The sequence below is a fragment of the Nerophis lumbriciformis genome, linkage group LG25 (assembly GCF_033978685.3).
Source record: "Nerophis lumbriciformis linkage group LG25, RoL_Nlum_v2.1, whole genome shotgun sequence".
NCBI lineage: Eukaryota > Metazoa > Chordata > Actinopteri > Syngnathiformes > Syngnathidae > Nerophis > Nerophis lumbriciformis.
The window spans coordinates 40,297,919-40,325,815 of NC_084572.2; the positions used below are offsets into that span (position 1 = coordinate 40,297,919).

Sequence of the window (27,897 nt, forward strand, 5' to 3'; positions counted from 1 at the left end):
CATGTTGCAGCCATGGATGAAGGGAACTCACGGTACGTAACTTTTTAAGTCCATAGTGGCAACAGGCATTCATGAGTTTTGCTTTTTTGTGAGTAACGTTAATGTTATGTCTTTGCTGCAACGCGGTGCTGATAATGTGTCTCCGGCTCATTTGACTCCGTTTTGACAGAGAAAACGCACGGGTACCAATTTCGAAATAAACGTAACGGACAGAAATATCTCAGGTTTTTTTCATAATGGATCAATGTAGCCGGGCCCGATAAAGCTATATAAATATATTTAGATTTGAGTGACGCTTTAGTATAACTAAATGTTATGAAGGTGCTGGAATATTTCATGCTATTATTCAGAGGCAGCCTAAAATGAATCCTTTATTATTCACAACAGAAACGTGTACAATACATACCTGCCAACTACTCCGGGTTTCCCGTAATTAGTACGGTTTTCATCAACCTATTCCGGGTTACGGTTGCAGTGATAAAAAATACGGTTTTTCATTAATTAAATTTTTTTTAATTTTTTTAAAGTTTTATTCACGAAATCGCGTAACAACAATGACAATCGACACTGCTTCCCGTAACTTCCTATCGAGCCATTCCGAATGCCATGCGCGAGGCTATTTATAGCACCGCTGCCAAGCACGAGGCACCAGTTGCCATTGTTTCCAAACGAGCGAAAGATCATGGAATCAGCCGGAGAAAAATCGCAAACGAGTCTTAAACCGAAAAGAAAACTGCAGTCATTCTGTGAAGAATATTCAAAAGCCTATCCAGGAATAATTATCCGTTCCAAAAAGGGTGAAAACTACGCGAATTGCACCTTGTGCAGACAAGATTTTTCGATCGGACACGGAGGAATTAGCGATGTAAAAGACCACGTTGGGACAAAAAAACACAAGTCTAATGCCGTTGCTAAATTTGGATTTTAGCCACAAAAAGGTAATGACACCAATGTTATCTATTGGAATTGTTTAGTACTGTTATACTGTTAAAAGTGTTTATACTATTTATGCTTTCAAGTCCAAGTTGAAGAAATCTTGTTAAATGTTGACAGCATAACTACCAAAATACAGAAGTATGTCCTTAATATTTTTGCAGTGCTATTTCTGTTGAAAAGTTCAAATGATTACATTAGAGATGTGATGTGCCACTTTTCAAGTGTCTGATGGCTTCAATTCATTTTCATGAATTTTTCATATTTTGAATTCTTTTGAAAGGCTTACAAAAAAACTACATTTGAATTGTAATTCCATGCTATTGACAGGACTATTAATTTTAATGAAGTTAGCTTACCATGTTTACACTATGATCATTGTGATAGAAATGTGAATTTTAGGCACAGAATATTTTTTACAATTGAACAAGGCAGTAGATTATACAAGCTTGGACAGAAAGTTAATAATGACACCAATTGTTTTTTTAATGGAATTGTTTAGTACTGTTTTACCATTTGTTTACTGTAAAAAGTGTTTATACTTTCAATGAACAAATTGAAGTCTTGTGAAAGGTTGACAGGATAACTGGCATTAACTGTCAAAATAATTTCAAACTATTGAAGTTAGCTTACAGAATAAACATGTCAATCAACCCATATGATTTTTGCTGTAATATTTTTGTTTTGAAAAGTCACTGTGACTGATAGAAAAGTGATGGTTTTAGCAACATTTTAACCTGTCTGAATGCTAATAATCATTTTGCGTCGGGGGGGGCGAAGCCTGAACCCCCCACCAGGACTTTGTCCTGGACCAACCGGGGCCTGCGGCCCCTGGACCCTGGCTACTAGGTTTTTCTGATTTCAAAAGTTGGCAGATACGCACTTGCCTTGACCTTAAAAAATTACTATTTGAGGCCTGGGCATCATTCCAAAAAAGTGTTGTTCCTCTTTAAAACACTTCATATACGCCCCAAGATATATGTAATTTAACATGAAACTTGGATGGGTAATCAAACTCGGTGGTACTTTAAACTGCCGAAAGTAGGAAGAACCGCAAAGTGGCGGGGGACAACTCGAACATAAAAGCAGACCCCAGACAAACGACTTAGTCCAGTGGCAATCTTTGCAGGAGGAAATCTACGCGGTTATCCAAGTTGTGTGATATAGATTGTCTGCGTGTCATCATGGCGCAAATGATATCTTACCGTCTAACTCCAGTGGCATCAGCTCTCTCTCCTGTGCAGCACAAGGAGGAAACACATCGCTGGTTACAAGACCCCGTCGGACAGCAGGATGTAAAAATCAAGGTGACTTTAAAAAGAAACACACCAGTTGTAAATGTTTGTGACTACCAAATTACAATAACATGCATATCGTGTCTGCTCAGCAGCACGCTGACAGCAAACTAATAGGATTTCACCCTGCAACGTTTCTTTCTCATTTGCAAAATGACGCAACATCATACTCTTCTACACACATGCACTCGACTACAGCTGCAGCCTCCAGACACTTACACAAACACATTTCATGGTGAATTGTACAGATCTTGCTCTGTCGCGACTGAAACAGACAGAAAGACGGCGGCATATGTTTGCCAGACACACAAGTCGCATCATTTGCATATGGCCGCGTGTGCGTGTGCGTGTGCGTGTGCGTGTGTGTGTGTGTGTGTGTGTGTACTTGTCTCACCATCCTTGTGTGGACATACACTTGACAAACCACCCTTTCTGTGAGAACCTTTTGACTTGTAAGGACATTTGCCTGGACCTCACAACTATAGAAGTAAAATATTTGTTTTACTTTGTGTGTTTTGCATTCTGAAGTGAGGTTGCAACTCTCTACTCCCATCTAGTGCTAGATATATACTTTTCATCATTCTAGCTATAGTGGAAAGGGGGGCCCTCACAACTTACTAACCCAGGGGTCGGCAACCCAAAATGTTGAATGAGCCATATTGGACCAAAATTTTAAAAAAAAATCTGTCTGGAGACGCAAAAAATGAAAAGCCATATTACATACAGATAGTGTGTCATGAGATATAAATTGAATTAAGAGGACTTAAAGGAAACTAAATGAGCTCAAATATAGCTACAAATGAGGCATTATGATGCCCATCCATCCATCCATTTTCTACCGCTTATTCCCTTCGGGGTCGCGGGGGTACTGGAGCCTATCTTAGCTACAATCGGGCGGAAGGCGGCGTACACCCTGGACAAGTCGCCACCTCATCGCAGGGCGCATTATGATGCAATATGTACATATAGCTAGCCTAAATAGCATGTTAGCATCGATTAGCTTGCAGTCATGCAGTGACCAAATATGTCTGATTAGCATTCCAACAAGTCAATAACATCAACAAAACTCACCTTTCATGCACAACGTTAAAAGTTTGGTGGACAAAATGAGACAGAAAAAGAAGTGGCATAAAACACGTCCTAGAAAGTTATAAATGTAAACAAACTACGGTGAGTTCAAGGACCGCCAAAATTAGTAGGACAAAACGGCGCTCGCCAAATACTCGAATCAGTGAAGCATGTTTAATATAAACAGTGTGCTTTATAACAATTAGGGAGGTTTGTGTCATGTTTGTCCTCCTACAGAAACCATATTAAAACAAAAAATAGATTTTTTCCCCCTCATCTTTTTCCATTTTTCATACATTTCTGAAAAAGCTCCAGAGAGCCACTAGGGCGGCGCTAAAGAGCCGCATGCGGCTCTAGAGCCGCGGGTTGCCGACCCCTGGAATAACCAAACGTGGGTCCACACAAAGTAGGCAAGACGTGTGTGTGTGTGTGTGTGTGTGTAACATTCTGTATTCTCTACCTCGTTTTGGCATTTGCGCAGGCCGACTCTCCCTCTCTCTTGACGTTTGCCGACCCTCGCCCCACCCACTAACACACTTCATGTATTTGCTGAAAAATGGCAACGCTAAGAGCCAGGAGCGTCAAGTCTACATCAAATAGGTCATGTCATGTTTTTTTTTTCCTACATTTAAAACACTTCATTTTGGTCTACATAACATGTGAGGATGTTTCTTTGCTCAACATTTTGCTGTAAAGACCTATTTTCAAGCCACACAACATCCCAGGTGATCTAGCGAAAGCAGAAGGCTCACAAAGGGAGTCCTTATGCAATGGGACATAAGGACCTATTGAATTTGTAAGATTTTATTCTTTCTTCTTCTTCTTCTTATTATTCTACCGCAACTTTGCGCTGTAATTTGACCCCCTTAACATACTTCAAAACTCACCAAATTTTACACACACAGTAATATACGGCAAAACTTTTTATCAAAAAACCAAACCTCAAAACTCAAAATTGCGCTCTAGCGCCCCCTAGGAAAAAAACTAGACTGCCTGTAACTCCCACTAGGAAGGTCGGAGAGACATGAAACAAAAACCTTTATGTAGGTGTGACTTAGACCTAGATTTCATAATAGTATATTCTCGGGCAAAAATCAACAGGAAGTTGGCAATTCCCCCTTCAAGACAAAAAAGTACTAAAAACAGTCACTTTTGCCTCTTTGAGCTGTAATTTGACCCCCTTAACATGCTTCAAAACTCACCAAACTGAACACACACATCAGGACTGGCAAAAATTGCGATCTAATAAAAAAAAACCAACCCCAAAACTCAAAATTGTGCTCTACCGCAATTTTTTAATAAAACGCAGAAAAAACTGCTCCTCAGAAGAAAAAAATGACAAAACTGCCTGTACCTCCCACTGGGAAAGTCAGAGAGACATGAAACAAAAACCTCTATGTAGGTCTCACTTAGACCTACTTTTCATAGATTGACAACCCTCAGCAAAAATCAACAGGAAGTTTGCAATTTCCCCTTCAAAACAACATTTTTTTATAAACCGGTCACTTCTCTTCAAACATTATCTCCTCTGAGCGCGTTTGTCTTTTCGGTTTCAAACTAACACAGGAGAGAGATTGAACCCTTCCAAATAAAAGTTATCGAAATAATTTTTACAACTGCTCCGGTTTTGATTTTATGAGCCTTCAAAGAACCGCTGCGCTGATGCTGCTGCGCTGCTGTTTTCTCAAGATGGCTGCTTAAAAGCAGGAAGCACCAGCGTGCCCACACAATGCAGACAATGTAGGTACACTAGACAAAAGTATTGGGACACTTCGGACTAAAAGTAGACAAAAGTATTGGGACACTTATGACTACCACTGGACAAAAGTATTGGGACATTTAGGCCGAAAACTGGACAAAAGTATTGGGATACTTGGGACTAAAACTTGACAAAAGTATTGGGACACTTGGGACTAAAACTTGACAAAAGTATTGGGACACTTAGGACTAGCACCTGCCAAATACGCGGGCCCGACCAATGCTGCTTGCAGCTTTAATTACGAATTGTAATACAAACTGGTTCATTGCCAAATAGACTAGGCACTGATCCAATTAAAAGTAGATTATAGGAAAACCATTCCTTATTTTTCCGGAGGACAAAAACACTGTTGTCTTACAGTAGAAGGCTAAGCTGGCTACACAACAAATTGAGCTAAGGTTGCAAACGCATCACTCACACATTTTTAACCTACTGCTATTACTTACCGTTTCATTGTCTCCCGCCACTGAAAATAGTTTTACCGAAAATCCATCTTTTTGTGAGAGTTTGTGTTTGAAGCAGGACTCGTCTTCGCACACACTCAAAGCGACTTTTTCCACAGTTGAAGGCACAAATGGTAAGGTTCAAGGTTCAACTTTATTGTCCCCGCGGGGAAATTTGTCTTGGGCACAGTGCATCATTGCTTTCTTAACATACCCAAAAACAACACAAGCACAGACACAACCACAACCATACAACTAACATTTAAACATCAGAACATGGAGCTTGATAGACATAGGTGGCACTTTGATGTAGGCATAACATCTACAGTATGGAGATAAAGATAAAGTACCAATGTGCATTGCACTAGAGCTCATGGATAAAGTGCTGTGTGCTAAAGTGCTTAGTTCTAAAGTGCTATGTGCTAAACTGCTATGTGCTAAAAAAGTGCTAACCTATGTATTAAAATTCTATTGCACATTGTTGGTCAGCTTAATGGAGGCTGGGACAAATGATAATTTAAGGCGGTTAAATTTGCATAGTGGGACCCGGAGTCTTCTCCCTGATGGCAGGGTTCCATATTCAGGAAAGAGTGGATGTTGTGAGTTGGAAATAATTTTCTTAGCTTTTTTCCTAACTGCCTGCTCATAGATGCTCCGTATAGGCTCATATTCTTTCCTCCCTACGATTTTCATTGCCGTTTTATGCATGCCGGCCAGTTTGCTTTTTAGCTTAACGGTTAGGTTGCCAAACCATGAGGTGATCCCGTATCTAATGATGCTCTCTACAATGGCACGGTAGAAAATCATCATGATTAAACGTAAGGCACGTGTGCGTAATGACATGTGCTGGTTAAAGCAAACCAACAACAGAGCATTTTCCTTCATTGGGTTTCAAATGTTTTGGTACAACCGCTCCTACATAAATTAGAAATGGCTGAGTCGGGCAAGAATGTTTGAGTGATTTTCTACCATATGTGGATAAAAAGCTGATGTCACAGGTCAGAAAACATCACAAGTGAGAGCTAATTCCAAACAGACGGTTTGGAGGAAGTATGAAGGAAGGCAAGATTTTTTGATAAATATCTCCGCCATGCCCCATGGTTTGATTTCAAGTTTTCGGGACTTATGCACATAGGCAGGTACTAATAGATAAGAACAATTGGTTTTGATTAATAGGACCCCTTAAAATGAAACATAAGTGTAGCAAAGGTTGAGTAGTTTATTACATTGTTTAGCATGTCAAATGGCGAAAATGCAGCCAGAGGCAGCGATCGCTTCTTTAGAAACTGTTTTTATAGAGAGAAGTGCCTTGTTTGTTTCCTCATGAGTATAATTGCGTCTCACTTGCCTCAGTCCTTGAAACAATTGTCTCATTTGCATATTTGTAAACATTCACTGGATTTAATTTGCATATGTAACGCTCAGATGATTTGAAAGATGAACCGGCAATTAAATGATTGTTTCCATGAAGATCTGTGTGCCTTAAGTAAAACACGCTGAGTTGGTATGGTACATGGTCTCCACTCAAGGGCTATCATTGCACCATCTGTCTCCTAAAGCGTCGCCGCATCCACTCGGGGAAGCGAGAAAAACATGAAAAGTCACTCATCCCCATATAGGACGTATGGAGATGCTGCTTAGCTCTAAGCCCCAGGATATCTATACGCTCAAAGAAACTTGATTGGCACACCAGCTTAGGAAGCGTATCAAAGCTCTGATCATTTTTTTTTTCTTTCTTCCAGCTGCTGAAAAACATCTATCCATCCATTTCCTACCACTTGTCCCTCTCTTCATGAGACAAAATTGCATTTAAAGTTGTATTAGGGCTGGGACCAGATAATGATATCAATATATATCGCAATAGACACGTAATTGTTATTAAAAAAAAAATGCGTTCAATATATACAGGTAAAAGCCAGTAAATTAGAATATTTTGAAAAACTTGATTTATTTCAGTAATTGCATTCAAAAGGTGTAACTTGTACATTATATTTATTCATTGCACACAGACTGATGCATTCAAATGTTTATTTCATTTAATTTTGATGATTTGAAGTGGCAACAAATGAAAATCCAAAATTCCGTGTGTCACAAAATTAGAATATTGTGTAAGGGTTAAATTTTGAAGACACCTGGTGCCACAAACTAATCAGCTGATTAACTCAAAACACCTGCAAAGGGCTTTAAATGGTCTCTCAGTCCAGTTCTGAAGCCTACACAAACATGGGGAAGACTTCAGATTTGACAGCTGTCCAAAAGGCAACCATCGACACATTGCACAAGGAGGGAAAGACACAAAAGGTTATTGCTGAAGAGGCTGGCTGTTCTCAGAGCTCTGTGTCCAAACACATTAATGGAGAGGCAAAGGGAAGGAAAAACTGTGGTCAGAAAAAGTGTACAAGCGATAGGGATCACCGCGCCCTGGTCAAGATTGTGAAAAAAAAACCCATTCAAAAATGTGTGGGAGATTCAGAAGGAGTGGACAGCTGCTAGAGTCAGTGCTTCAAGATCCACCACCAAGAGACGCTTGAAAGACATGGGTTTCAACTGCCGCATACCTCGTGTCAAGCCACTGTTGACCAAGAAACAGCGCGCAAAGCGTCTCACCTGGGCTAAGGAAAAAAAGAGCTGGACTGCTGCTGAGTGGTCCAAAGTCATGTTTTCTGACGAAAGCAAATTTTGCATTTCCTTTGGAAATCGAGGTCCCAGAGTCTGGAGGAAGACAGGAGAGGCACAGGATCCACGTTGCCTGAAGTCTAGTGTAAAGTTTCCACCATCAGTGATGGTTTGGGGTGCCATGTCATCTGCTGGTGTCGGTCCACTCTGTTTCCTGAGATCCAGGGTCAACGCAGCCGTCTACCAGCAAGTTTTAGAGCACTTCATGCTTCCTGCTGCTGACCTGCTCTATGGAGATGGAGATTTCAAGTTCCAACAGGATTTGGCGCCTGCACACAGTGCAAAATCTACCCGTGCCTGGTTTACGGACCATGGTATTTCTGTTCTAAATTGGCCCGCCAACTCCCCTGACCTTAGCCCCATAGAAAATCTGTGGGGTATTGTGAAAAGGAAGATGCAGAATGCCAGACCCAAAAACGCAGAAGAGTTGAAGGCCACTATCAGAGCAACCTGGGCTCTCATAACACCTGAGCAGTGCCAGAAACTCATCGACTCCATGCCACGCCGCATTAACGCAGTAATTGAGGCAAAAGGAGCTCCAACCAAGTATTGAGTATTGTACATGCTCATATTTTTCATTTTCATACTTTTCAGTTGGCCAACATTTCTAAAAATCCCTTTTTTGTATTAGCCTTACACAATATTCTAATTTTGTAACACACGGAATTTTGGATTTTCATTTGTTGCCACTTCAAATCATCAAAATTAAATGAAATAAACATTTGAATGCATCAGTCTGTGTGCAATGAATAAATATAATGTACAAGTTACACCTTTTGAATGCAATTACTGAAATAAATCAAGTTTTTCAAAATATTCTAATTTACTGGCTTTTACCTGTATATCTATCTTTTTTTTTTTTGGTTGGAAGAAACCGGAAAGAATGAAGCAAGGACGTTTGCATAAACAAAGGCACTCGCAGTCTGGTAAGCCAGCAAAACAGGAGTAAAAAGTAAAAATGAGTGCTGCAGAGAGCGAAGAAATAAAAAAATAAAACAAGAAAAGTCACCTCGACAGGATGGAAGTTTTGGGTATTTTTTCCCGAACGGACCGTAGTCCTTCACCACGCTCACCTCTTCTTTTCAACCCTCGCCCGCTCCTTATTATGATGTAGGGAAAAAATACTAAAACCTACTCCGTGGCCTAGTGGTTAGAGTGTCCGCCCTGAGATGGGTAGGTTGTGAGTTCAAACCCCGGCCGAGTCATACCAAAGACTATAAAAATGTGAGCCATTACCTCCCTGCTTGGCACTCAGCATCAAGGCTTGGAATTGGGGGTTAAATCACCAAAATTGATTCCCGGGCGCGGCCACCGCTGCCGCTCACTGCTCCCCTCACCTCCCAGGGGGTGATCAAGGGTGATGGGTCAAATGCAGAGAATAATTTCACCACACCTAGTGTGTGTGTGTGACAATCATTGGTACTTTAACTTTTAATAGATAGGAACTATCGTGCACGACTATATAAATAAAATACATAACCAAATATAACAAATGTGCTACACTTAAAAAAAAAAAATAAAAAAAAATGCACATTTATTTTCCAAACTTAAATCATCATAATAGACCAAATTAAAAGTTACACAAAACAGCAAAACATTTTTATTCTCAGGTTTCTCTGTTTACATTTTCACACTTGGCAATATCTGTTATACTTTATTAAGCATTTTTTACATATTCCTTATTTTTGCACTTTCATTTAAAGAGGTTATTGTTAAGTGTTTGTTGTGATTTTAGAATTGCCTTAAAAGCTGAAGGGATTATAATCAGAGAAAGGTTACATTTGAAATAACAATGTTAACATTTAATATATTTTTCCACGAGGTCCATATTTTCCATCATTCATAAAAAATATCGCCAATTATTGATATCGACCAATATAAAACACAGTTTTCAGCTACAGTATATCGCCCAGCCCTAAGTCGTATAATTAATGCTTACAACCAGTGGCAGATTAACACGGTATTAGGGACGTGCGATACTGGCTTTCTTACGGATGTTCGATATGCTGGTTTTGCACAACACTTCATAAACTTGATCAATTTAATATCAAGCAATCAATATATGCAGCGGTTATTCCCTCAAACTGATGTCAGGGGACATGTGGTGTAAAATGTACACATTATTGCTTATTGTAACACCTTTTACTGTGATACCTCTGTTTGCATATATTTCCCAAATAAACACTGCTTGATATTTCTGATCAATTATGATACTTTAACGAGGTGGTCATAATCATTATAATAACCATCCATCCATCCATCTTCTTCCGCTTATCCAAGGTCGGGTCGCGGGGGCAGCAGCCTAAGCAGGGAAGCCCAGACTTCCCTCTCCCCAGCCACTTCGTCCAGCTCTTCCTGTGGGACCCCAAGGCGTTCCCAGGCCAGCCGGGAGACATAGTCTTCCCAACGTGTCCTGGGTCTTCCCCGCGGCCTCCTACCGGTCGGACGTGCCCTAAACACCTCCCTAGGGAGGCGCTCGGGTGGCATCCTGACCAGATGCCCGAACCACCTCATCTGGCTCCTCTCGATGTGGAGGAGCAGCGGCTTTACTTTGAGCTCCCCCCGGATGACAGAGCTTCTCACCCTATCTCTAAGGGAGAGCCCCGCCACCCGGCGGAGGAAACTCATTTGGGCCGCTTGTACCCGTGATCTTGTCCTTTCGGTCATAACCCAAAGCTCATGACCATAGGTGAGGATGGGAACGTAGATCGACCGGTAAATTGAGAGCTTTGCCTTCCGGCTCAGCTCCTTCTTCACCACAACGGATCGATACAGCGTCCGCATTACTGAAGACGCCGCACCGATCCGCCTGTCGATCTCACGATCCACTCTTCCCTCACTCGTGAACAAGACTCCGAGGTACTTGAACTCCTCCACTTGGGGCAAGATCTCCTCCCCAACCCGGAGATGGCACTCCACCCTTTTCCGGGCGAGAACCGTGGACTCGGACTTGGAGGTGCTGATTCTCATCCCAGTCACTTCACACTCGGCTGCGAACCGATCCAGCGAGAGCTGAAGATCCTGGCTAGATGAAGCCATCAGGACCACATCATCTGCAAAAAGCAGAGACCTAATCCTGCAGTCACCAAACCAGATCCCCTCAACGCCTTGACTGCGCCTAGAAATTCTGTCCATAAAAGTTAAGAACAGAATCGGTGACAAAGGGCAGCCTTGGCGGAGTCCAACCCTCACTGGAAACGTGTCCGACTTACTGCCGGCAATGCGGACCAAGCTCTGGCACTGATCGTACAGGGAGCGGACTGCCACAATCAGACAGTCCGATACCCCATACTCCCTGAGCACTCCCCACAGGACTTCCCGAGGGACACGGTCGAATGCCTTCTCCAAGTCCACAAAACACATGTAGACTGGTTGGGCATACTCCCATGCACCCTCAAGGACCCTGCCCAGAGTATAGAGCTGGTCCACAGTTCCACGAACAGGACGAAAACCACACTGTTCCTCCTGAATCCGAGGTTCGACTATCCGGCGTAGCCTCCTCTCCAGTACACCCGAATAGACCTTACCGGGAAGGCTGAGGAGTGTGATCCCGCGATAGTTAGAACACACCCTCCGGTTCCCCTTCTTAAAGAGAGGAACCACCACCCCGGTCTGCCAATCCAGAAGTACCGCCCCCGATGTCCACGCAATGCTGCAGAGTCTTGTCAACCAAGACAGCCCCACAGCATCCAGAGCCTGAAGGAACTCCGGGCGGATCTCATCCACCCCCGGGGCCTTGCCACCTAGGACTTTTTTAACTACCTCAGCAACCTCAGCCCCAGAAATAGGAGAGCCCACCACAGACTCCCCAGGCACTGCTTCCTCATAGGAAGACGTGTTGGTGGGATTGAGGAGGTCTTCGAAGTATTCCCTCCACCGATCCACAACATCCGCAGTCGAGGCGGCGGATGGTGGTCCAGAATTGCTTCGAAGCCGTCCGGAAGTCGCTTTCCATGGCTTCCCCGAACTCCTCCTATGTCCGAGTTTTTGCCTCTGCGACCGCTGAAGCCGCACACCGCTTGGCCTGTCGGTACCTGTCCGCTGCCTCAGGAGTCCTATGAGCCAAAAGAACCCGATAGGGCATTATAATAACTTTTATTTATAATGCATTCTCAAATCTCAAAGTGCTACATATTAAGATAGAAAACCAAAAAAAAGAGAAAAAAATGTATGTCATAAAAGTAAACAAGGTAAGAGTCGAACGTTCACATACTCTTAATGTCCAATTACATACATTTTTATTTATATATCCATTATATTAATATAATATGTACACATATATATAAATATATATATATATATATATATATATATATATATATATATATATATATATATATATATATATATATATATATATAGTTGCTTTACATGCAGTTTTATAAGCCCAATGCAGCCCCAAAGTCAAAAAGTTTGTGGACACCCCTGTATTTACCCCCTTATGTTTGTCGGACATGCAGTACAGTATAGCACTTTATATTGTGTTCAACGTGTACAAACCTCCACTTAAATAAGTACTTTTGTCGAGGCTGGAACCCCATTGTCAATATTTAAAATGTTTCTTATGGAGAAATTTGCTTCAATATACAAACTTTTCAATTTACGGACCAATTAAGTTTGGAAATTGTGGTTTCACTGCACTTTAATCCAGTAATGATAGTGAAAGAGTGAACAAATATGTCCATCCATCCATTTTCTGCCGTTTGGGGCCGCGGGGGTTGCTGGAGCCTATCTCAGCTGCATTCGGGCCAACACAGATAGACAATATGTGACATGTTGAAATTGCATAAATGTTTGAAATAATCCTCAACCGAAATTTTTAATGCATTTTAAAAAGTCCCACGCTTTCCTTTTGATAAGCACTCCCAAATACATACCTGCCAACTACTCCGGTTTTCCCGTAATTAGTACGGTTTTCATCAACCTATTCCGGGTTACGGTTGCAGTGATAAAAAATACGGTTTTTCATTAATTAAAAAAAAAAAATTTTTTTTAAGTTTTATTCACGAAATCGCGTAACAACAATGACAATCGACACTGCTTCCCGTAACTTCCTATCGAGCCATTCCGAATGCCATGTGCGAGGCTATTTATAGCACCGCTGCCAAGCACGAGGCCATTGTTTCCAAACGAGCGAACGATCATGGAATCAGCCGGAGAAAAATCGTATACGAGTCTTAAACCGAAAAGAAAACTGCAGTCATTCCGTGAAGAATATTCAAAAGCCTATCCGGGAATAATTATCCGTTCCAAAAAGGGTGAAAACTACGCGAATTGCGCCTTGTGCAGACAAGATTTTTCGATCGGACACGGAGGAATTAGCGATGTAAAAGACCACGTTGGGACAAAAAAACACAAGTCTAATGCCGTTGCTAGCGATACAAGTGGAAAACTTTCAACGTTTTTCGTTGCCCAAACAGATTCTTTGGATGTGATAAATGCCGAAGTTTTATTTACGGAGGCAATAATTGAGCAAACAAAAAGGTAATGACACCAATGTTATCTATTGGAATTGTTTAGTACTGTTATACTGTTAAAAGTGTTTATACTATTTATGCTTTCAAGTCCAAGTTGAAGAAATCTTGTTAAATGTTGACAGCATAACTACCAAAATACAGAAGTATGTCCTTAATATTTTTGCAGTGCTATTTCTGTTGAAAAGTTCAAATGATTACATTAGAGATGTGATGTGCCACTTTTCAAGTGTCTGATGGCTTCAATTAATTTTCATTCATTTTTCATATTTTGAATTCTTTTGAAAGGCTTACAAAAAAACTACATTTGAATTGTAATTCCATGCTATTGACAGGACTATTAATTTTAATGAAGTTAGCTTACCATGTTTACAGTATGATAATTGTGATAGAAATGTGAATTTTAGGCACAGAATATTTTATACAATTGAACAAGGCAGTAGATTATACAAGCTTGGACAGAAAGTTAATGACACCAATTTTTTTTTAAATGGAATTGTTTAGTACTGTTTTACCATTTGTTTACTGTAAAAAGTGTTTATACTTTCAATGAACAAATTGAAGTCTTGTGAAAGGTTGACAGGATAACTGGCATTAACTGTCAAAATAATTTCAAACTATTGAAGTTAGCTTACAGAATAAACATGTCAATCAACCCATATGATTTTTGCTGTAATATTTTTGTTTTGAAAAGTCACTGTGACTGATAGAAAAGTGATGGTTTTAGCAACATTTTAACCTGTCTGAATGCTAATAATCATTTTGCGTCGGGGGGGGGGCGAAGGAACCCCCCACCAGGACTTTGTCCTGGACCTACCGGGGGCTGCGGCCCTTGGACCCTGGCTACTAGGTTTTTCTGATTTCAAAAGTTGGCAGGTATGCAAATACATAGTCATTGTATTGACTTATCATGTTGTGCTATAGCAGGACCCCCCAGGTGTCTTTAGAAGCCGGTCCACATGGCAGGCATGCAAACAACTATTCTCTGTGTTATATTGCCAACTCAGCGGAAACACAAATCCAATGCCAGCACACACTTTGGTGCCAGCAGCCATCGCACTATCTGCCTCAAACGTTCAACCACTCGTGATTTATAGAAACGTCTTCATTTTTAATATTGTTTTTGCAACGTAAAAGGGGCTACAGTTGCCTGTGGGGTGCGACGGCAATGTTTACCCTATAAAGGATTCGCCGGTCCACAAGGGCGTATTTAGATGGCAAGGTCAACACATTAATTGGATTTTTCTTTTACCCAGAGAGGATTAGATGGCGAGCCATGCGGACTCGCAACACACCCGAATGAGCCCATTAACGGTTAATTTCATTCTGTCTGCCTTCAGTTAGCCCGTTGAGCTCCTTGCTGCTCGTCCGTACGAGAGGTACAGTACGTAATGCTCCGGCTGCAACGCGTCTACATGTCATTTCCGCCACTCCGCTATCCCTCCATCTGTCCTTTTGCACTTCCCACGTCTCCTATTGTGGCGTTGTCAGCCAATGCCACGCATCCAGCCTTTTTTCATTCTCTCCTTGTCTTGTCCAGCCTCCTCTAATGAGGGCTGACAGTAAACTTAGCTGAGGGGCTAATTAATACCGAGGCAGGGATTAGGATCACTGCAGGATGGACGGTCTCCTTCACTCAGGCACTCAGCAGCAAATAACAACACCGTACACGTGCTCCCAGTACAGTACTTACATACCTGCCAACTACTCCGGTTTTCCCGTAATTAGTACGGTTTTCATCAACCTATTCCGGGTTACGGTTGCAGTGATAAAAAATAAAATGTTTCATTAATAAAAAATTTATATTTTTTAAAAAGTTTTATTCACGAAATCGCGTAACAACAATGACACTGCTTCCCGTAACTTCCTATCGAGCCATTCCGAACGCCATGCGCGAGGCTATTTATAGCACCGCTGCCAAGCACGAGGCACCAGTTGTATGGCGTCACATTAGTGCCAAAAATCCGAGCGCATAAAAACTGTTATCGCGCGCTGATTCTCCACTTCGTGCGCTCGACACCCTTTTGCGCGCGCGCGACGCCTTTCTGCGCGCTCTCTGTGTACTCCTGGCATCTCTCCTCGCGCTGTCATGTTTCTTTTTGGCACTTTGGGGGCGGGTATGCTTGGACGGCCTCTTCTTTCTGATTGGTCAGGCGAAAAACGCTGAAAAATGCTCAGAGCCAATCAGAAGTATAGCAGGGCGGGTCATCGTCAATATGTATCAAGATTTACGGAGGAAGAAGTGGATAAAAAAATGTCGCGCGCTGATGAAGGTTATTTCATAGCACATAAACACAATACAGGGTAATACAAAATGTGAGCCAAATAAATAATAAGACAACAAACACCATAATCACATCTTTCAGCCACAACTGCTCCACCAGCAATAACATTATTTTATACAGGTAAAAGCCAGTAAATTAGAATATTTTGAAAAACTTGATTTATTTCAGTAATTGCATTCAAAAGGTGTAACTTGTACATTATATTTATTCATTGCACACAGACTGATGCATTCAAATGTTTATTTCATTTAATTTTGATGATTTGAAGTGGCAACAAATGAAAATCCAAAATTCCGTGTGTCACAAAATTAGAATATTACTTAAGGCTAATACAAAAAAGGGATTTTTAGAAATGTTGGCCAACTGAAAAGTATGAAAATGAAAAATATGAGCATGTACAATACTCAATACTTGGTTGGAGCTCCTTTTGCCTCAATTACTGCGTTAATGCGGCGTGGCATGGAGTCAATGAGTTTCTGGCACTGCTCAGGTGTTATGAGAGCCCAGGTTGCTCTGATAGTGGCCTTCAACTCTTCTGCGTTTTTGGGTCTGGCATTCTGCATCTTCCTTTTCACAATACCCCACAGATTTTCTATGGGGCTAAGGTCAGGGGAGTTGGCGGGCCAATTTAGAACAGAAATACCATGGTCCGTAAACCAGGCACGGGTAGATTTTGCGCTGTGTGCAGGCGCCAAGTCCTGTTGGAACTTGAAATCTCCATCTCCATAGAGCAGGTCAGCAGCAGGAAGCATGAAGTGCTCTAAAACTTGCTGGTAGACGGCTGCGTTGACCCTGGATCTCAGGAAACAGAGTGGACCGACACCAGCAGATGACATGGCACCCCAAACCATCACCCAACCATGCAAATTTTGCATTTCCTTTGGAAATCGAGGTCCCAGAGTCTGGAGGAAGACAGGAGAGGCACAGGATCCACGTTGCCTGAAGTCTAGTGTAAAGTTTCCACCATCAGTGATGGTTTGGGGTGCCATGTCATCTGCTGGTGTCGGTCCACTCTGTTTCCTGCGATCCAGGGTCAACGCAGCCGTCTACCAGCAAGTTTTAGAGCACTTCATGCTTCCTGCTGCTGACCTGCTCTATGGAGATGGAGATTTCAAGTTCCAACAGGACTTGGCGCCTGCACACAGCGCAAAATCTACCCGTGCCTGGTTTACGGACCATGGTATTTCTGTTCTAAATTGGCCCGCCAACTCCCCTGACCTTAGCCCCATAGAAAATCTGTGGGGTATTGTGAAAAGGAAGATGCAGAATGCCAGACCCAAAAACGCAGAAGAGTTGAAGGCCACTATCAGAGCAACCTGGGCTCTCATAACACCTGAGCAGTGCCAGAAACTCATGGACTCCATGCCACGCCGCATTAACGCAGTAATTGAGGCAAAAGGAGCTCCAACCAAGTATTGAGTATTGTACATGCTCATATTTTTCATTTTCATACTTTTCAGTTGGCCAACATTTCTAAAAATCCCTTTTTTGTATTAGCCTTAAGTAATATTCTAATTTTGTGACACACGGAATTTTGGATTTTCATTTGTTGCCACTTCAAATCATCAAAATTAAATGAAATAAACATTTGAATGCATCAGTCTGTGTGCAATGAATAAATATAATGTACAAGTTACACCTTTTGAATGCAATTACTGAAATAAATCAAGTTTTTCAAAATATTCTAATTTACTGGCTTTTACCTGTATTTTCACTTCTTCTTGAACATTTGTTTTCTAATTTATGGAATTTCTTTTGATTCAGCCATAAAATTAATGAAATAATCTTTGAATTTTGTTTTTAAAATGTTAAAAATAGCTTTTAATAATGTATTCTGAAACAGTTTAAAATAATCAGAGAACTGACTAACACTGACCCTACACAACTGTGTTGCACAATTAAGTCTTTTTTTTTTTTTTTTTTAAAGCGAAAGAGGTCATTTCAACAGGTACAGCATCCTATGTCATATCTACATGTAATAAGATTTGTAACAAGGCAAACCGTCTGTAAATTGGTGGAAAATCGAGCAAGTTATGGTAATTTAAGTAGTACATGTACCATTGACATCAATGTAATGATTGAGGCTAGATGTCCGAGGTAAGATGGCTACAACGTTGCTACACTGGAGAATGATTGGTCATATGAAAAATGCTCACAGCCAATCAGAAAGAAGGGGCCGTCTAAGCATACCCGCCCCCAAAGTGCCAAAAAGAAACATGACAGTGCGAGGAGAGATGCCAGGAGTACACAGAGAGCGCGCAGAAAGGCACCGCGCGCGCGCAGAAAGGAACCACGCGCGCGCAAAATGGTGTCGCGCGCGCGCACGAAGTGGAGAATCAGCGCGCGATAACAGTTTTTATGCGCTCGGATTTTTGGCACTAATGTGACGCCATACAGTTGCCATTGTTTCCAAACGAGCGAACGATCATGGAATCAGCCGGAGAAAAATCGCAAACGAGTCTTAAACCGAAAAGAAAACTGCAGTCATTCCGTGAAGAATATTCAAAAGCCTATCCGGGAATAATTATCCCTTCCAAAAAGGGTGAAAACTACGCGAATTGCACCTTGTGCAGACAAGATTTTTCGATCGGACACGGAGGAATTAGCGATGTAAAAGACCACGTTGGGACAAAAAAACACAAGTCTAATGCCGTTGCTAGCGATACAAGTGGAAAACTTTCAACGTTTTTCGTCGCCCAAACAGTGATGGTTTTAGCAACATTTTAACCTGTCTGAATGCTAATAATCATTTTGCGTCGGGGGGCTTCGCCTGAACCCCTCCCCAGGACTTTGTCCTGGACCTACCGGGGCCTGCGGCCCCTGGACCCTGGCTACTAGGTTTTTCTGATTTCAAAAGTTGGCAGGTATGTACTTATACCTGGCTTGTGGTGAATTCCAAGCCCGGGGCTGTGACAGGATAGGAAGCACACAAGGTCATCCAGGAGCTGTGTTCACCTCCAATAATTGGGCTTTAAATCAACTAAACAGCCCTGTTAGTTATGGAGAAACCTGGTCAAAAACATCATTAAAATGTTCAGGCAGACGACTCCCTTTGGTGAAAATTGCGCTCTTATCTTAAGGAAATCCTTCCCCTGCGATGAAGACGTTTATGAAAACGCTTTCAGTTTGGTAATCAAGTCTCACCAGGGGCTCGCAAGGTTCCGTGATCAAAGCGGTATAGCCATGATTGTAATAACAGGAAGCAGAATAAAACACATAATGTGCTTATTTGTCTAAATATACCCTTGTTAGAATTCTACTAAAAAGCCCCTGAAGGTTTCTGGGGAAATGAAAGCAAAATGTGTTCCCCAAAAACTATCCTGTCTCGTTGCCTGCACTCCGTTTTTGTTTTATTGCCTTTGATGCTCCCACAGAATGGTACCAGTGCGGTGATTGGAGCTCTTGCTATGCCCTGGCTTCTTAGTACACAATATACTTTTTGTTTAGGCTTTAATATACACAAAGTTCAGGAGGAACAGTGTGGTTTTCGTCCTGGTCGTGGAACTGTGGACCAGCTCTATACTCTGGGCAGGGTCCTTGAGGGTGCATGGGAGTTTGCCCAACCAGTCTACATGTGTTTTGTGGACTTGGAGAAGGCATTCGACCGTGTCCCTCGGGAAGTCCTGTGGGGAGTGCTCAGAGAGTATGGGGTATCGGACTGTCTGATTTTGGCGGTCCGCTCCCTGTACGATCAGTGCCAGAGCTTGGTCCGCATTGCCGGCAGTAAGTCGGACACGTTTCCAGTGAGGGTTGGACTCCGCCAAGGCTGCCCTTTGTCACCCATTCTGTTCATAACTTTTATGGACAGAATTTCTAGGCGCAGTCAAGGCGTTGAGGGGATCTGGTTTGGTGGCTGCAGGATTAGGTCTCTGCTTTTTGCAGATGATGTGGTCCTGATGGCTTCATCTGGCCAGGATCTCCAGCTCTCGCTGGATCGGTTCGCAGCCGAGTGTGAAACGACCGGGATGAGAATCAGCACCTCCAAGTTCGAGTCCATGGTTCTCGCCCGGAAAAGGGTGGAATGCCATCTTCGGGTTGGGGAGGAGATCTTGCCCCAAGTGGAGGAGTTCAAGTACCTGGGAGTCTTGTTCACGAGTGAGGGAAGAGTGGATCGTGAGATCGACAGGCGGATCGGTGCGGCGTCTTCAGTAATGCGGACGCTGTATCGATCCGTTGTGGTGAAGAAGGAGCTGAGCCGGAAGGCAAAGCTCTCAATTTACCGGTCGATCTACGTTCCCATCCTCACCTATGGTCATGAGCTTTGGGTTATGACCGAAAGGACAAGATCACGGGTACAAGCGGCCGAAATGAGTTTCCTCCGCCGGGTGGCGGGGCTCTCCCTTAGAGATAGGGTGAGAAGCTCTGCCATCCGGGGGGAGCTCAAAGTAAAGCCGCTGCTCCTCCACATGGAGAGGAGCCAGATGAGGTGGCTCGGGCATCTGGTCAGGATGCCACCCGATCGCCTCCCTCGGGAGGTGTTTAGGGCACGTCCGACCGGTAGGAGGCCACGGGGAAGACCCAGGACACGTTGGGAAGACTATGTCTCCCGGCTGGCCTGGGAACGCCTCGGGATCCCCCGGGAGGAGCTGGACCAAGTGGCTGGGGAGAGGGAAGTCTGGGCTTCCCTGCTTAGGCTGCTGCCCCCGCGACCCGACCTCGGATAAGCGGAAGAAGATGGATGGATGGATGGATACACAAAGTTCAACATCAGATGTCTCCCCGAAGGTGTGTTTAGCTGGTAAAAAAAACTTTTGAAGTCATTTTGTCCTTGGCCAGGCGAAATCTCATTACTAAAAGTCCTAACGTTTGCTTCCGACTCATACAAATCCACCCGCTTTAAAGCCTAATTGTCTCATGTCTTTGCCTAATTAGGATGAAAGCAAAACAAAGCCAATACTTGCACTTTTTAAAAATGTTCCTATCTTTTACAATTCCTATGTAGGACAAGAACATATGTTTTTATTTTTTTTGCAAGTAAGAGGTTGCTAACAATACAGCTGATTGGAATACACTTCTGCCCATAAAGTCCTCTAAAAAAACATCCTAAAACCACCAACAACACTCCATTTACATCTCGTGACCTAAATAATAATCAAGTATTAGCAATATTATTATAAACGCCAAAGCGGAAAAACTATTTTTAATGATGTTGAGAGAGAGAGCTAGCTATCTTATGCTGCTATATTGACATAGTGAGCTGCTGTATCACCTCTGAGTTGGTGAAAGTTAATTTGAGATTATAACTCATGCCTCAAACTTTGAGATTCAATTTAAAGCCGGAGATTGCAAAGAATCACACAAAGAAACGCTTGTTTGCGGCCACCTGTTTTTCCTATAAGTGTTACCTAATATGCTAACATGTTTACAAGTGTCTGTTAGTATTATTAACTTACAGTAGCATTATTTTTGTATTGTTTCAGTTTCACATATTTCACAGTAAACTCACCAAGACGTCACCGTGGAGTTATTTAATCTGTTGAGCTGATTGGAGAGCTAGTGAGTGGGTCCATCACGATGACTTCTGTTTTGTTTGATCAGGCGTTTTACTGCCCTGTTACAAAGTTTGGAAATAATTAAGATACATAAATAAACATTTACAGAATATTTCTGTATAAATAACTGATTTTACAACGTATATATCTGCAGCGTATTGTCCGGTGCGACTAATATATCCATCCATCCATCCATCCATCTTCTTCCGCTTATCCGAGGTCGGGTCGCGGGGGCAGCAGCCTAAGCAGGGAAGCCCAGACTTTCCTCTCCCCAGCCACTTCGTCCAGCTCTTCTCGGGGGATCCCGAGGCGTTCCCAGGCCAGCCGGGAGACATAGTCTTCCCAACGTGTCCTGGGTCTTCCCCGTGGCCTCCTACCGGTTGGACGTGCCCTAAACACCTCCCTAGGGAGGCGTTCGGGTGGCATCCTGACCAGATGCCCGAACCACCTCATCTGGCTCCTCTCCATGTGGAGGAGCAGCGGCTTTACTTTGAGCTCCCCCCGGATGACAGAGCTTCTCACCCTATCTCTAAGGGAGAGCCCCGCCACCCGGCGGAGGAAACTCATTTCGGCCGCTTGTACCCGTGATCTTGTCCTTTCGGTCATGACCCAAAGCTCATGACCATAGGTGAGGATGGGAACGTAGATTGACCGGTAAATCGAGAGCTTTGCCTTCCGGCTCAGCTCCTTCTTCACCACAACGGATCGATACAGCGTCCGCATTACTGAAGACGCCGCACCGATCCGCCTGTCGATCTCACGATCCACTCTTCCCTCACTCGTGAACAAGACTCCGAGGTACTTGAACTCCTCCACTTGGGGCAAGATCTCCTCCCCAACCCGGAGATGGCACTCCACCCTTTTCCGGGCGAGAACCATGGACTCGGACTTGGAGGTGCTGATTCTCATCCCAGTCGCTTCACACTCGGCTGCGAACCGATCCAGTGAGAGCTGAAGATCCTGGCCAGATGAAGCCATCAGGACCACATCATCCGCAAAAAGCAGAGACCTAATCCTGCAGCCACCAAACCGGAGCCCCTCAACGCCTTGACTGCGCCTAGAACAGAATGGGTGACAAAGGGCAGCCTTGGCGGAGTCCAACCCTCACTGGAAACGTGTCCGACCTACTGCCGGCAATGCGGACCAAGCTCTGACACTGATCGTACAGGGAGCGGACAGCCACAATCAGACAGTCCGATACCTCATACTCTCTGAGCACTCCCCACAGGACCTCCCGAGGGACACGGTCGAATGCCTTCTCCAAGTCCACAAAGCACATGTAGACTGGTTGGGCAAACTCCCATGCACCCTCAAGGACCCTGCCGAGAGTATAGAGCTGGTCCACAGTTCCACGACCAGGACGAAAACCACACTGTTCCTCCTGAATCCGAGGTTCGACTATCCGGCGTAGCCTCCTCTCCAGTACACCTGAATAGACCTTACCGGGAAGGCTGAGGAGTGTGATCCCACGATAGTTAGAACACACCCTCCGGTTCCCCTTCTTAAAGAGAGGAACCACCACCCCGGTCTGCCAATCCAGAGGTACCGCCCCCGATGTCCACGCGATGCTGCAGAGTCTTGTCAACCAAGACAGCCCCACAGCATCCAGAGCCTTAAGGAACTTCGGGCGGATCTCATCCACCCCCGGGGCCTTGCCATCGAGGAGCTTTTTAACTACCTCAGCAACCTCAGCCCCAGAAATAGGAGAGCCCACCATAGACTCCCCAGGCACTGCTTCCTCATAGGAAGACGTGTTGGTGGGATATATATATATATATGTAAATTATTATTATTATTATTTTTTACTTCCGGGTGGATTATGATCAATTCTTCATCTAAGTGAGAAGATATAAACATCGCATCAGTCGGCATCCCAGTGAGAGCAGACATTGTAATTGTTTGATTATGTTTGTAGTTTGTATTTCTTGTTCAGCACTTAGCAATGGTGCTGCTTGCTAGTTCTCTTAAGCACAAAGTTTCTAAAACTTGTCGATCATCTTCAATTTATATTCAGGATAAAAAAATGTATGTTTCTGAAACATCATTTAATGAAGTCTGCCATAAAATAATATCAATATATATCACAATAGACACATAATCAATATCAATATGAAATGTGTTTGACAAAACATTTGATATATATTTATAGTCTTTGGTCTGAAGAAAGCAGAAATTTTGAAGCGGAATTCGTTGAAAGAAGTCACTCGCGCTTTGGGGATGCAGCTAAACAGGAAACAGGAAGTGTCACTGAGCAATGGGAGTAACACGCTAGCAGCCAATCAGGTAACAGTATCTACCGAGTTTGGTCGCACCTGTTTTCTGTCTCGCTGTGGATTCTCTGCATGGAGTTAGGAGAGAAACTGGGATATCTTGATTGATTAACTCAATAACAGAAACATGTCTTTAGTCTTGTTGGTTTTAATGAAACGGTGCGACAACATCCTGACAATCTATTTAATGAGCATCTTTTCAAACTACTCTGTGTAGCTTATACACTACTGCCATCTAGTGTCTAGAAACGGCAACTACCTTTAAATCTACTGCAATTATTTTACCACCTGGCTACCAGACACACTCTCCACTGATAAAGAGCACCCTTGGTAAGTTAGAAATTGTATTACTGTACTTATTGGCAGGCTTAAATAAGTCATAAAAAATATCAATAATTATCGATATTGATCAATATAAAACACATATACCGTGATACAGTTTTCAGCCTTATCGCCCAGCCCTAAGTAGTCAGTGTTTTTGTTGAAGGGGAAAACGAACGCTGTGATGCGTCTTTGAAAGTAATACCTGCTTAAAATGAGCAAAATACTTAAGTGTTACATATGAATGTTCCTGTAACTATATGACATGTCTACATACAGTTTGAATAAAAAACGTTTTTGGAGCGCTTTATAGGCGGAATAGAGCGTCTCCCATTGGCTTCATTGTTAGCTGACATCTGCTAACGCTTATTTATGAGTTATAATATATAAAAACGGAAAAATGTGAACCGGAGGGTGTGTTCCAACTATCGTGGGATCACACTCCTCAGCCTTCCCGGTAAGGTCTATTCAGGTGTACTGGAGAGGAGGCTACGCCGGATAGTCCAACCTCGGATTCAGGAGGAACAGTGTGGTTTTCGTCCTGGTCGTGGAACTGTGGACCAGCTCTATACTCTCAGCAGGGTCCTTGAGGGTGCATGGGAGTTTGCCCAACCAGTCTACATGTGCTTTGTGGACTTGGAGAAGGCATTCGACCGTGTACCCCGGGAAGTTCTGTGGAGAGTGCTCAGAGAGTATGGGGTAACGGACTGTCTTATTGTGGCAGTTCGCTCCCTGTATGATCAGTGTCAGAGCTTGGTCCGCATTGCCGGTAGTAAGTCGGACACGTTTCCAGTGAGGGTTGGACTCCGCCAAGGCTGCCCTTTGTCACCCATTCTGTTCATAATCTTTATGGACAGAATTTCTAGGCGCAGTCAGGGCGTTGAGGGGATCTGGTTTGGTGGCTGCAGGATTAGGTCTCTGCTATTTGCAGATGATGTGGTCCTGATGGCTTCCTCCGGCCAAGATCTTCAGCTCTCACTGGATCGGTTCGCAGCCGAGTGTGAAGCGACTGGGATGGGAATCAGCACCTCCAAGTCCGAGTCCATGGTTCTCTCCCGGAAAAGGGTGGAGTGCCATCTCCGGGTTGGGGAGGAGATCTTGCCCCAAGTGGAGGAGTTCAAGTACCTCGGAGTCTTGTTCACGAGTGAGGGAAGAGTGGATCGTGAGATTGACAGGAGGATCGGTGCGGCGTCTTCAGTAATGCGGACGCTGTATCGATCCGTTGTGGTGAAGAAGGAGCTGAGCCGGAAGGCAAAGCTCTCGATTTACCGGTCGATCTACGTTCCCATCCTCACCTATGGTCATGAGCTTTGGGTCATGACCGAAAGGACAAGATCACGGGTACAAGCGGCCCAAATGAGTTTCCTCCGCCGAGTGGCGGGGCTCTCCCTTAGAGATAGGGTGAGAAGCTCTGTCATCCGGGAGGAGCTCAAAGTAAAGCCGCTGCTCCTCCACATGGAGAGGAGCCAGATGAGGTGGTTCGCGCATCTGGTCAGGATGCCACCCGAACGCCTCCCTAGGAAGGTGTTTAGGGCACGTCCGACCGGTAGGAGGCCACGGGGGAGACCCAGGACACGTTGGGAAGACTATCTCTCCCGGCTGGCCTGGGAACGCCTCGGGATCCCCCGGGAGGAGCTGGACGAAGTGGCTGGGGAGAGGGAAGTCTGGGCTTCCCTGCTTAGGCTGCTGCCCCCGCGACCCGACCTCGAATAAGCGGAAGAAGATGGATTGATGGATGGATGGAAAAATGTGTGTTCTTGTCTTTACATAAGGATATTGAATGAAATAATTCCAAAAAACACTGCAGATCCTCCTCAGTAGATGACAAAACATAAGGCCGGCCAGTCAAATTATTTCTAAAGGTTTTTCTTCACAGTTTCTATTAGTCCCTCCTACATTTGAATAATAGTGTCAGGTACGCTATTGACTTTTCACGGCCATTTGACCTGTTCCATATCAGCAATTACTGGCTTGCAAATAAAGCATTTATCCGTGTGTTGTCGCGGTTCGCTGCAGACATCCCCCTGCCGTGAAATTCCCAATCAATAGTCACTATGTCTCTGCAACAAATGAATATCTGTAACACAAAATAGCGTAACTATAATTTCAGCTCAATATTACACCTTGAGGCATATTTATAACTCGGCATTTCCTCGCTAGAATGCTCCCCGTACGGTTGTTAAGTGTACTTCTAAACCACTGTGGCGTACGTTTGTTGATCAACAAACAACACAGATCAAAACCAATAAAAGTGTAGCCCAACTTAACCACAGTGTGTCACAAGGTTTGGACTCGCTCTGCTCACTACTCAAATTGATGCTAGTGCTAAAACAAGAGATGTACAAACCCCGTTTCCATATGAGTTGGGAAATTGTGTTAGATGTAAATATAAACGAAATACAATGATTTGCAAATCCTTTTCAAGCCATATTCAGTTGAATATGCTACAAAGACAACATATTTGATGTTCAAACTGATAAACTTTTTTTTTTTTGCAAATAATCATTAACTTTAGAATTTGATGCCAGCAACACATGACAAAGAAGTTGGGAAAGGTGGTAATAAATACTGATAACGTTGAGGAATGCTCATCAAACACTTATTTGGAACATCCCACAGGTGTGCAGGCTAATTGGGAACAGGTGGGTGCCATGATTGGGTATAAAAGTAGATTCCATGAAATGCTCAGTCATTCACAAACAAGGATGGGGCGAGGGTCACCACTTTGTCAACAAATGCGTGCGCAAATTGTTGAACAGTTTAAGAAAAACCTTTCTCAAGCAGCTATTGCAAGGAATTTAGGGATTTCACCATCTACGGTCCGTAATATCATCAAAGGGTTCAGATAATCTGGAGAAATCTGTGACCTTCGATCCCTCAGGCTGTACTGCATCAACAAGCGACATCAGTGTGTAAAGGATATCACCACATGGGCTCAGGAACACTTCAGAAACCCACTGTCAGTAACTACAGTTGGTCGCTACATCTGTAAGTGCAAGTTAAAACTCTCCTATGCAAGGCAAAAACCGTTTATCAACAACACCCAGTAACGCCGTCGGCTTCGCTGGGCCTGAGCTCATCTAAGATGGACTCGTACACAGTGGAAAAGTGTTCTGTGGTCTGACGAGTCCACATTTCAAATTGTTTTTGGAAACCGTGGACGTCGTGTCCTCCGGACCAAAGAGGAAAAGAACCATCTGGATTGTTATAGGTGCAAAGTGTAAAAGGCAGCATGTGTGATGGTATGGGGGTGTATTAGTGCCCAAGACATGGGTAACTTACACATCTGTGAAGGCGCCATTAATGCTGAAAGGTTTTGGAGCAACATATGTTGCCATCCAAGCAACGTTACCATGGACGCCCCTGCTTATTTCAGCAAGACAATGCCAAGCCACGTGTTACATCAACGTGGCTTCATAGTAAAAGAGTGCGTGTACTAGACTGGCCTGCCAGTGTGTTGCAGTTGTCACGCCAAATTTCTTCCCCCTACAAAAACCTTCCCCATCTCCCCAATGACTTTCCGGGGTCATTTCCTGTTACTTACGTAATTTCCTCTTACGTCATTGACAGCGATCGATAGAATCCAAATCTCCTGAAAATGGTGGTGTCACTGAATGACATTTGTCTTTATCTTTCCCAGGGGACTTATGTCAAACACCAGCAGGCTTCGAAAAATTCCAGGCGGAGTGTTAGGGCCGCTGCTGGGAACTTCTGTCTTCGTGGTAACGTGCAAAAAATATTAATTAATATATAATACTGTTAAATGTCTGTACTTTAAATCAACATTATTGTTGAAACCATTTCACTAATATTAATTAATATATCCATCCATCCATCCATCTTCTTCCGCTTATCCAAGGTCGGGTCGCGGGGGCAGCAGC

General features: G+C 43.5%; 2 protein-coding genes across 3 annotated transcripts in view; one reads left to right on the forward strand and one right to left on the reverse strand.

The window, feature by feature from the left end:
• LOC133621938 (calcium-binding protein 2-like) overlaps positions 1-27,897 on the reverse strand; it is a 111,887-nt gene that overhangs the window by 38,995 nt on the left and 44,995 nt on the right. For both annotated transcript variants that reach the window (XM_061984411.1, XM_061984410.1), the window contains one exon: positions 2,139-2,169. In XM_061984411.1, the coding sequence (XP_061840395.1) occupies positions 2,139-2,169 (31 nt within the window). The remainder of the gene's footprint in view (positions 1-2,138; positions 2,170-27,897) is intronic.
• Positions 1-27,897, forward strand: part of doc2g (double C2-like domains, gamma) — a 327,390-nt gene that overhangs the window by 19,715 nt on the left and 279,778 nt on the right. The gene's annotated exons all lie outside the window — the stretch shown is intronic.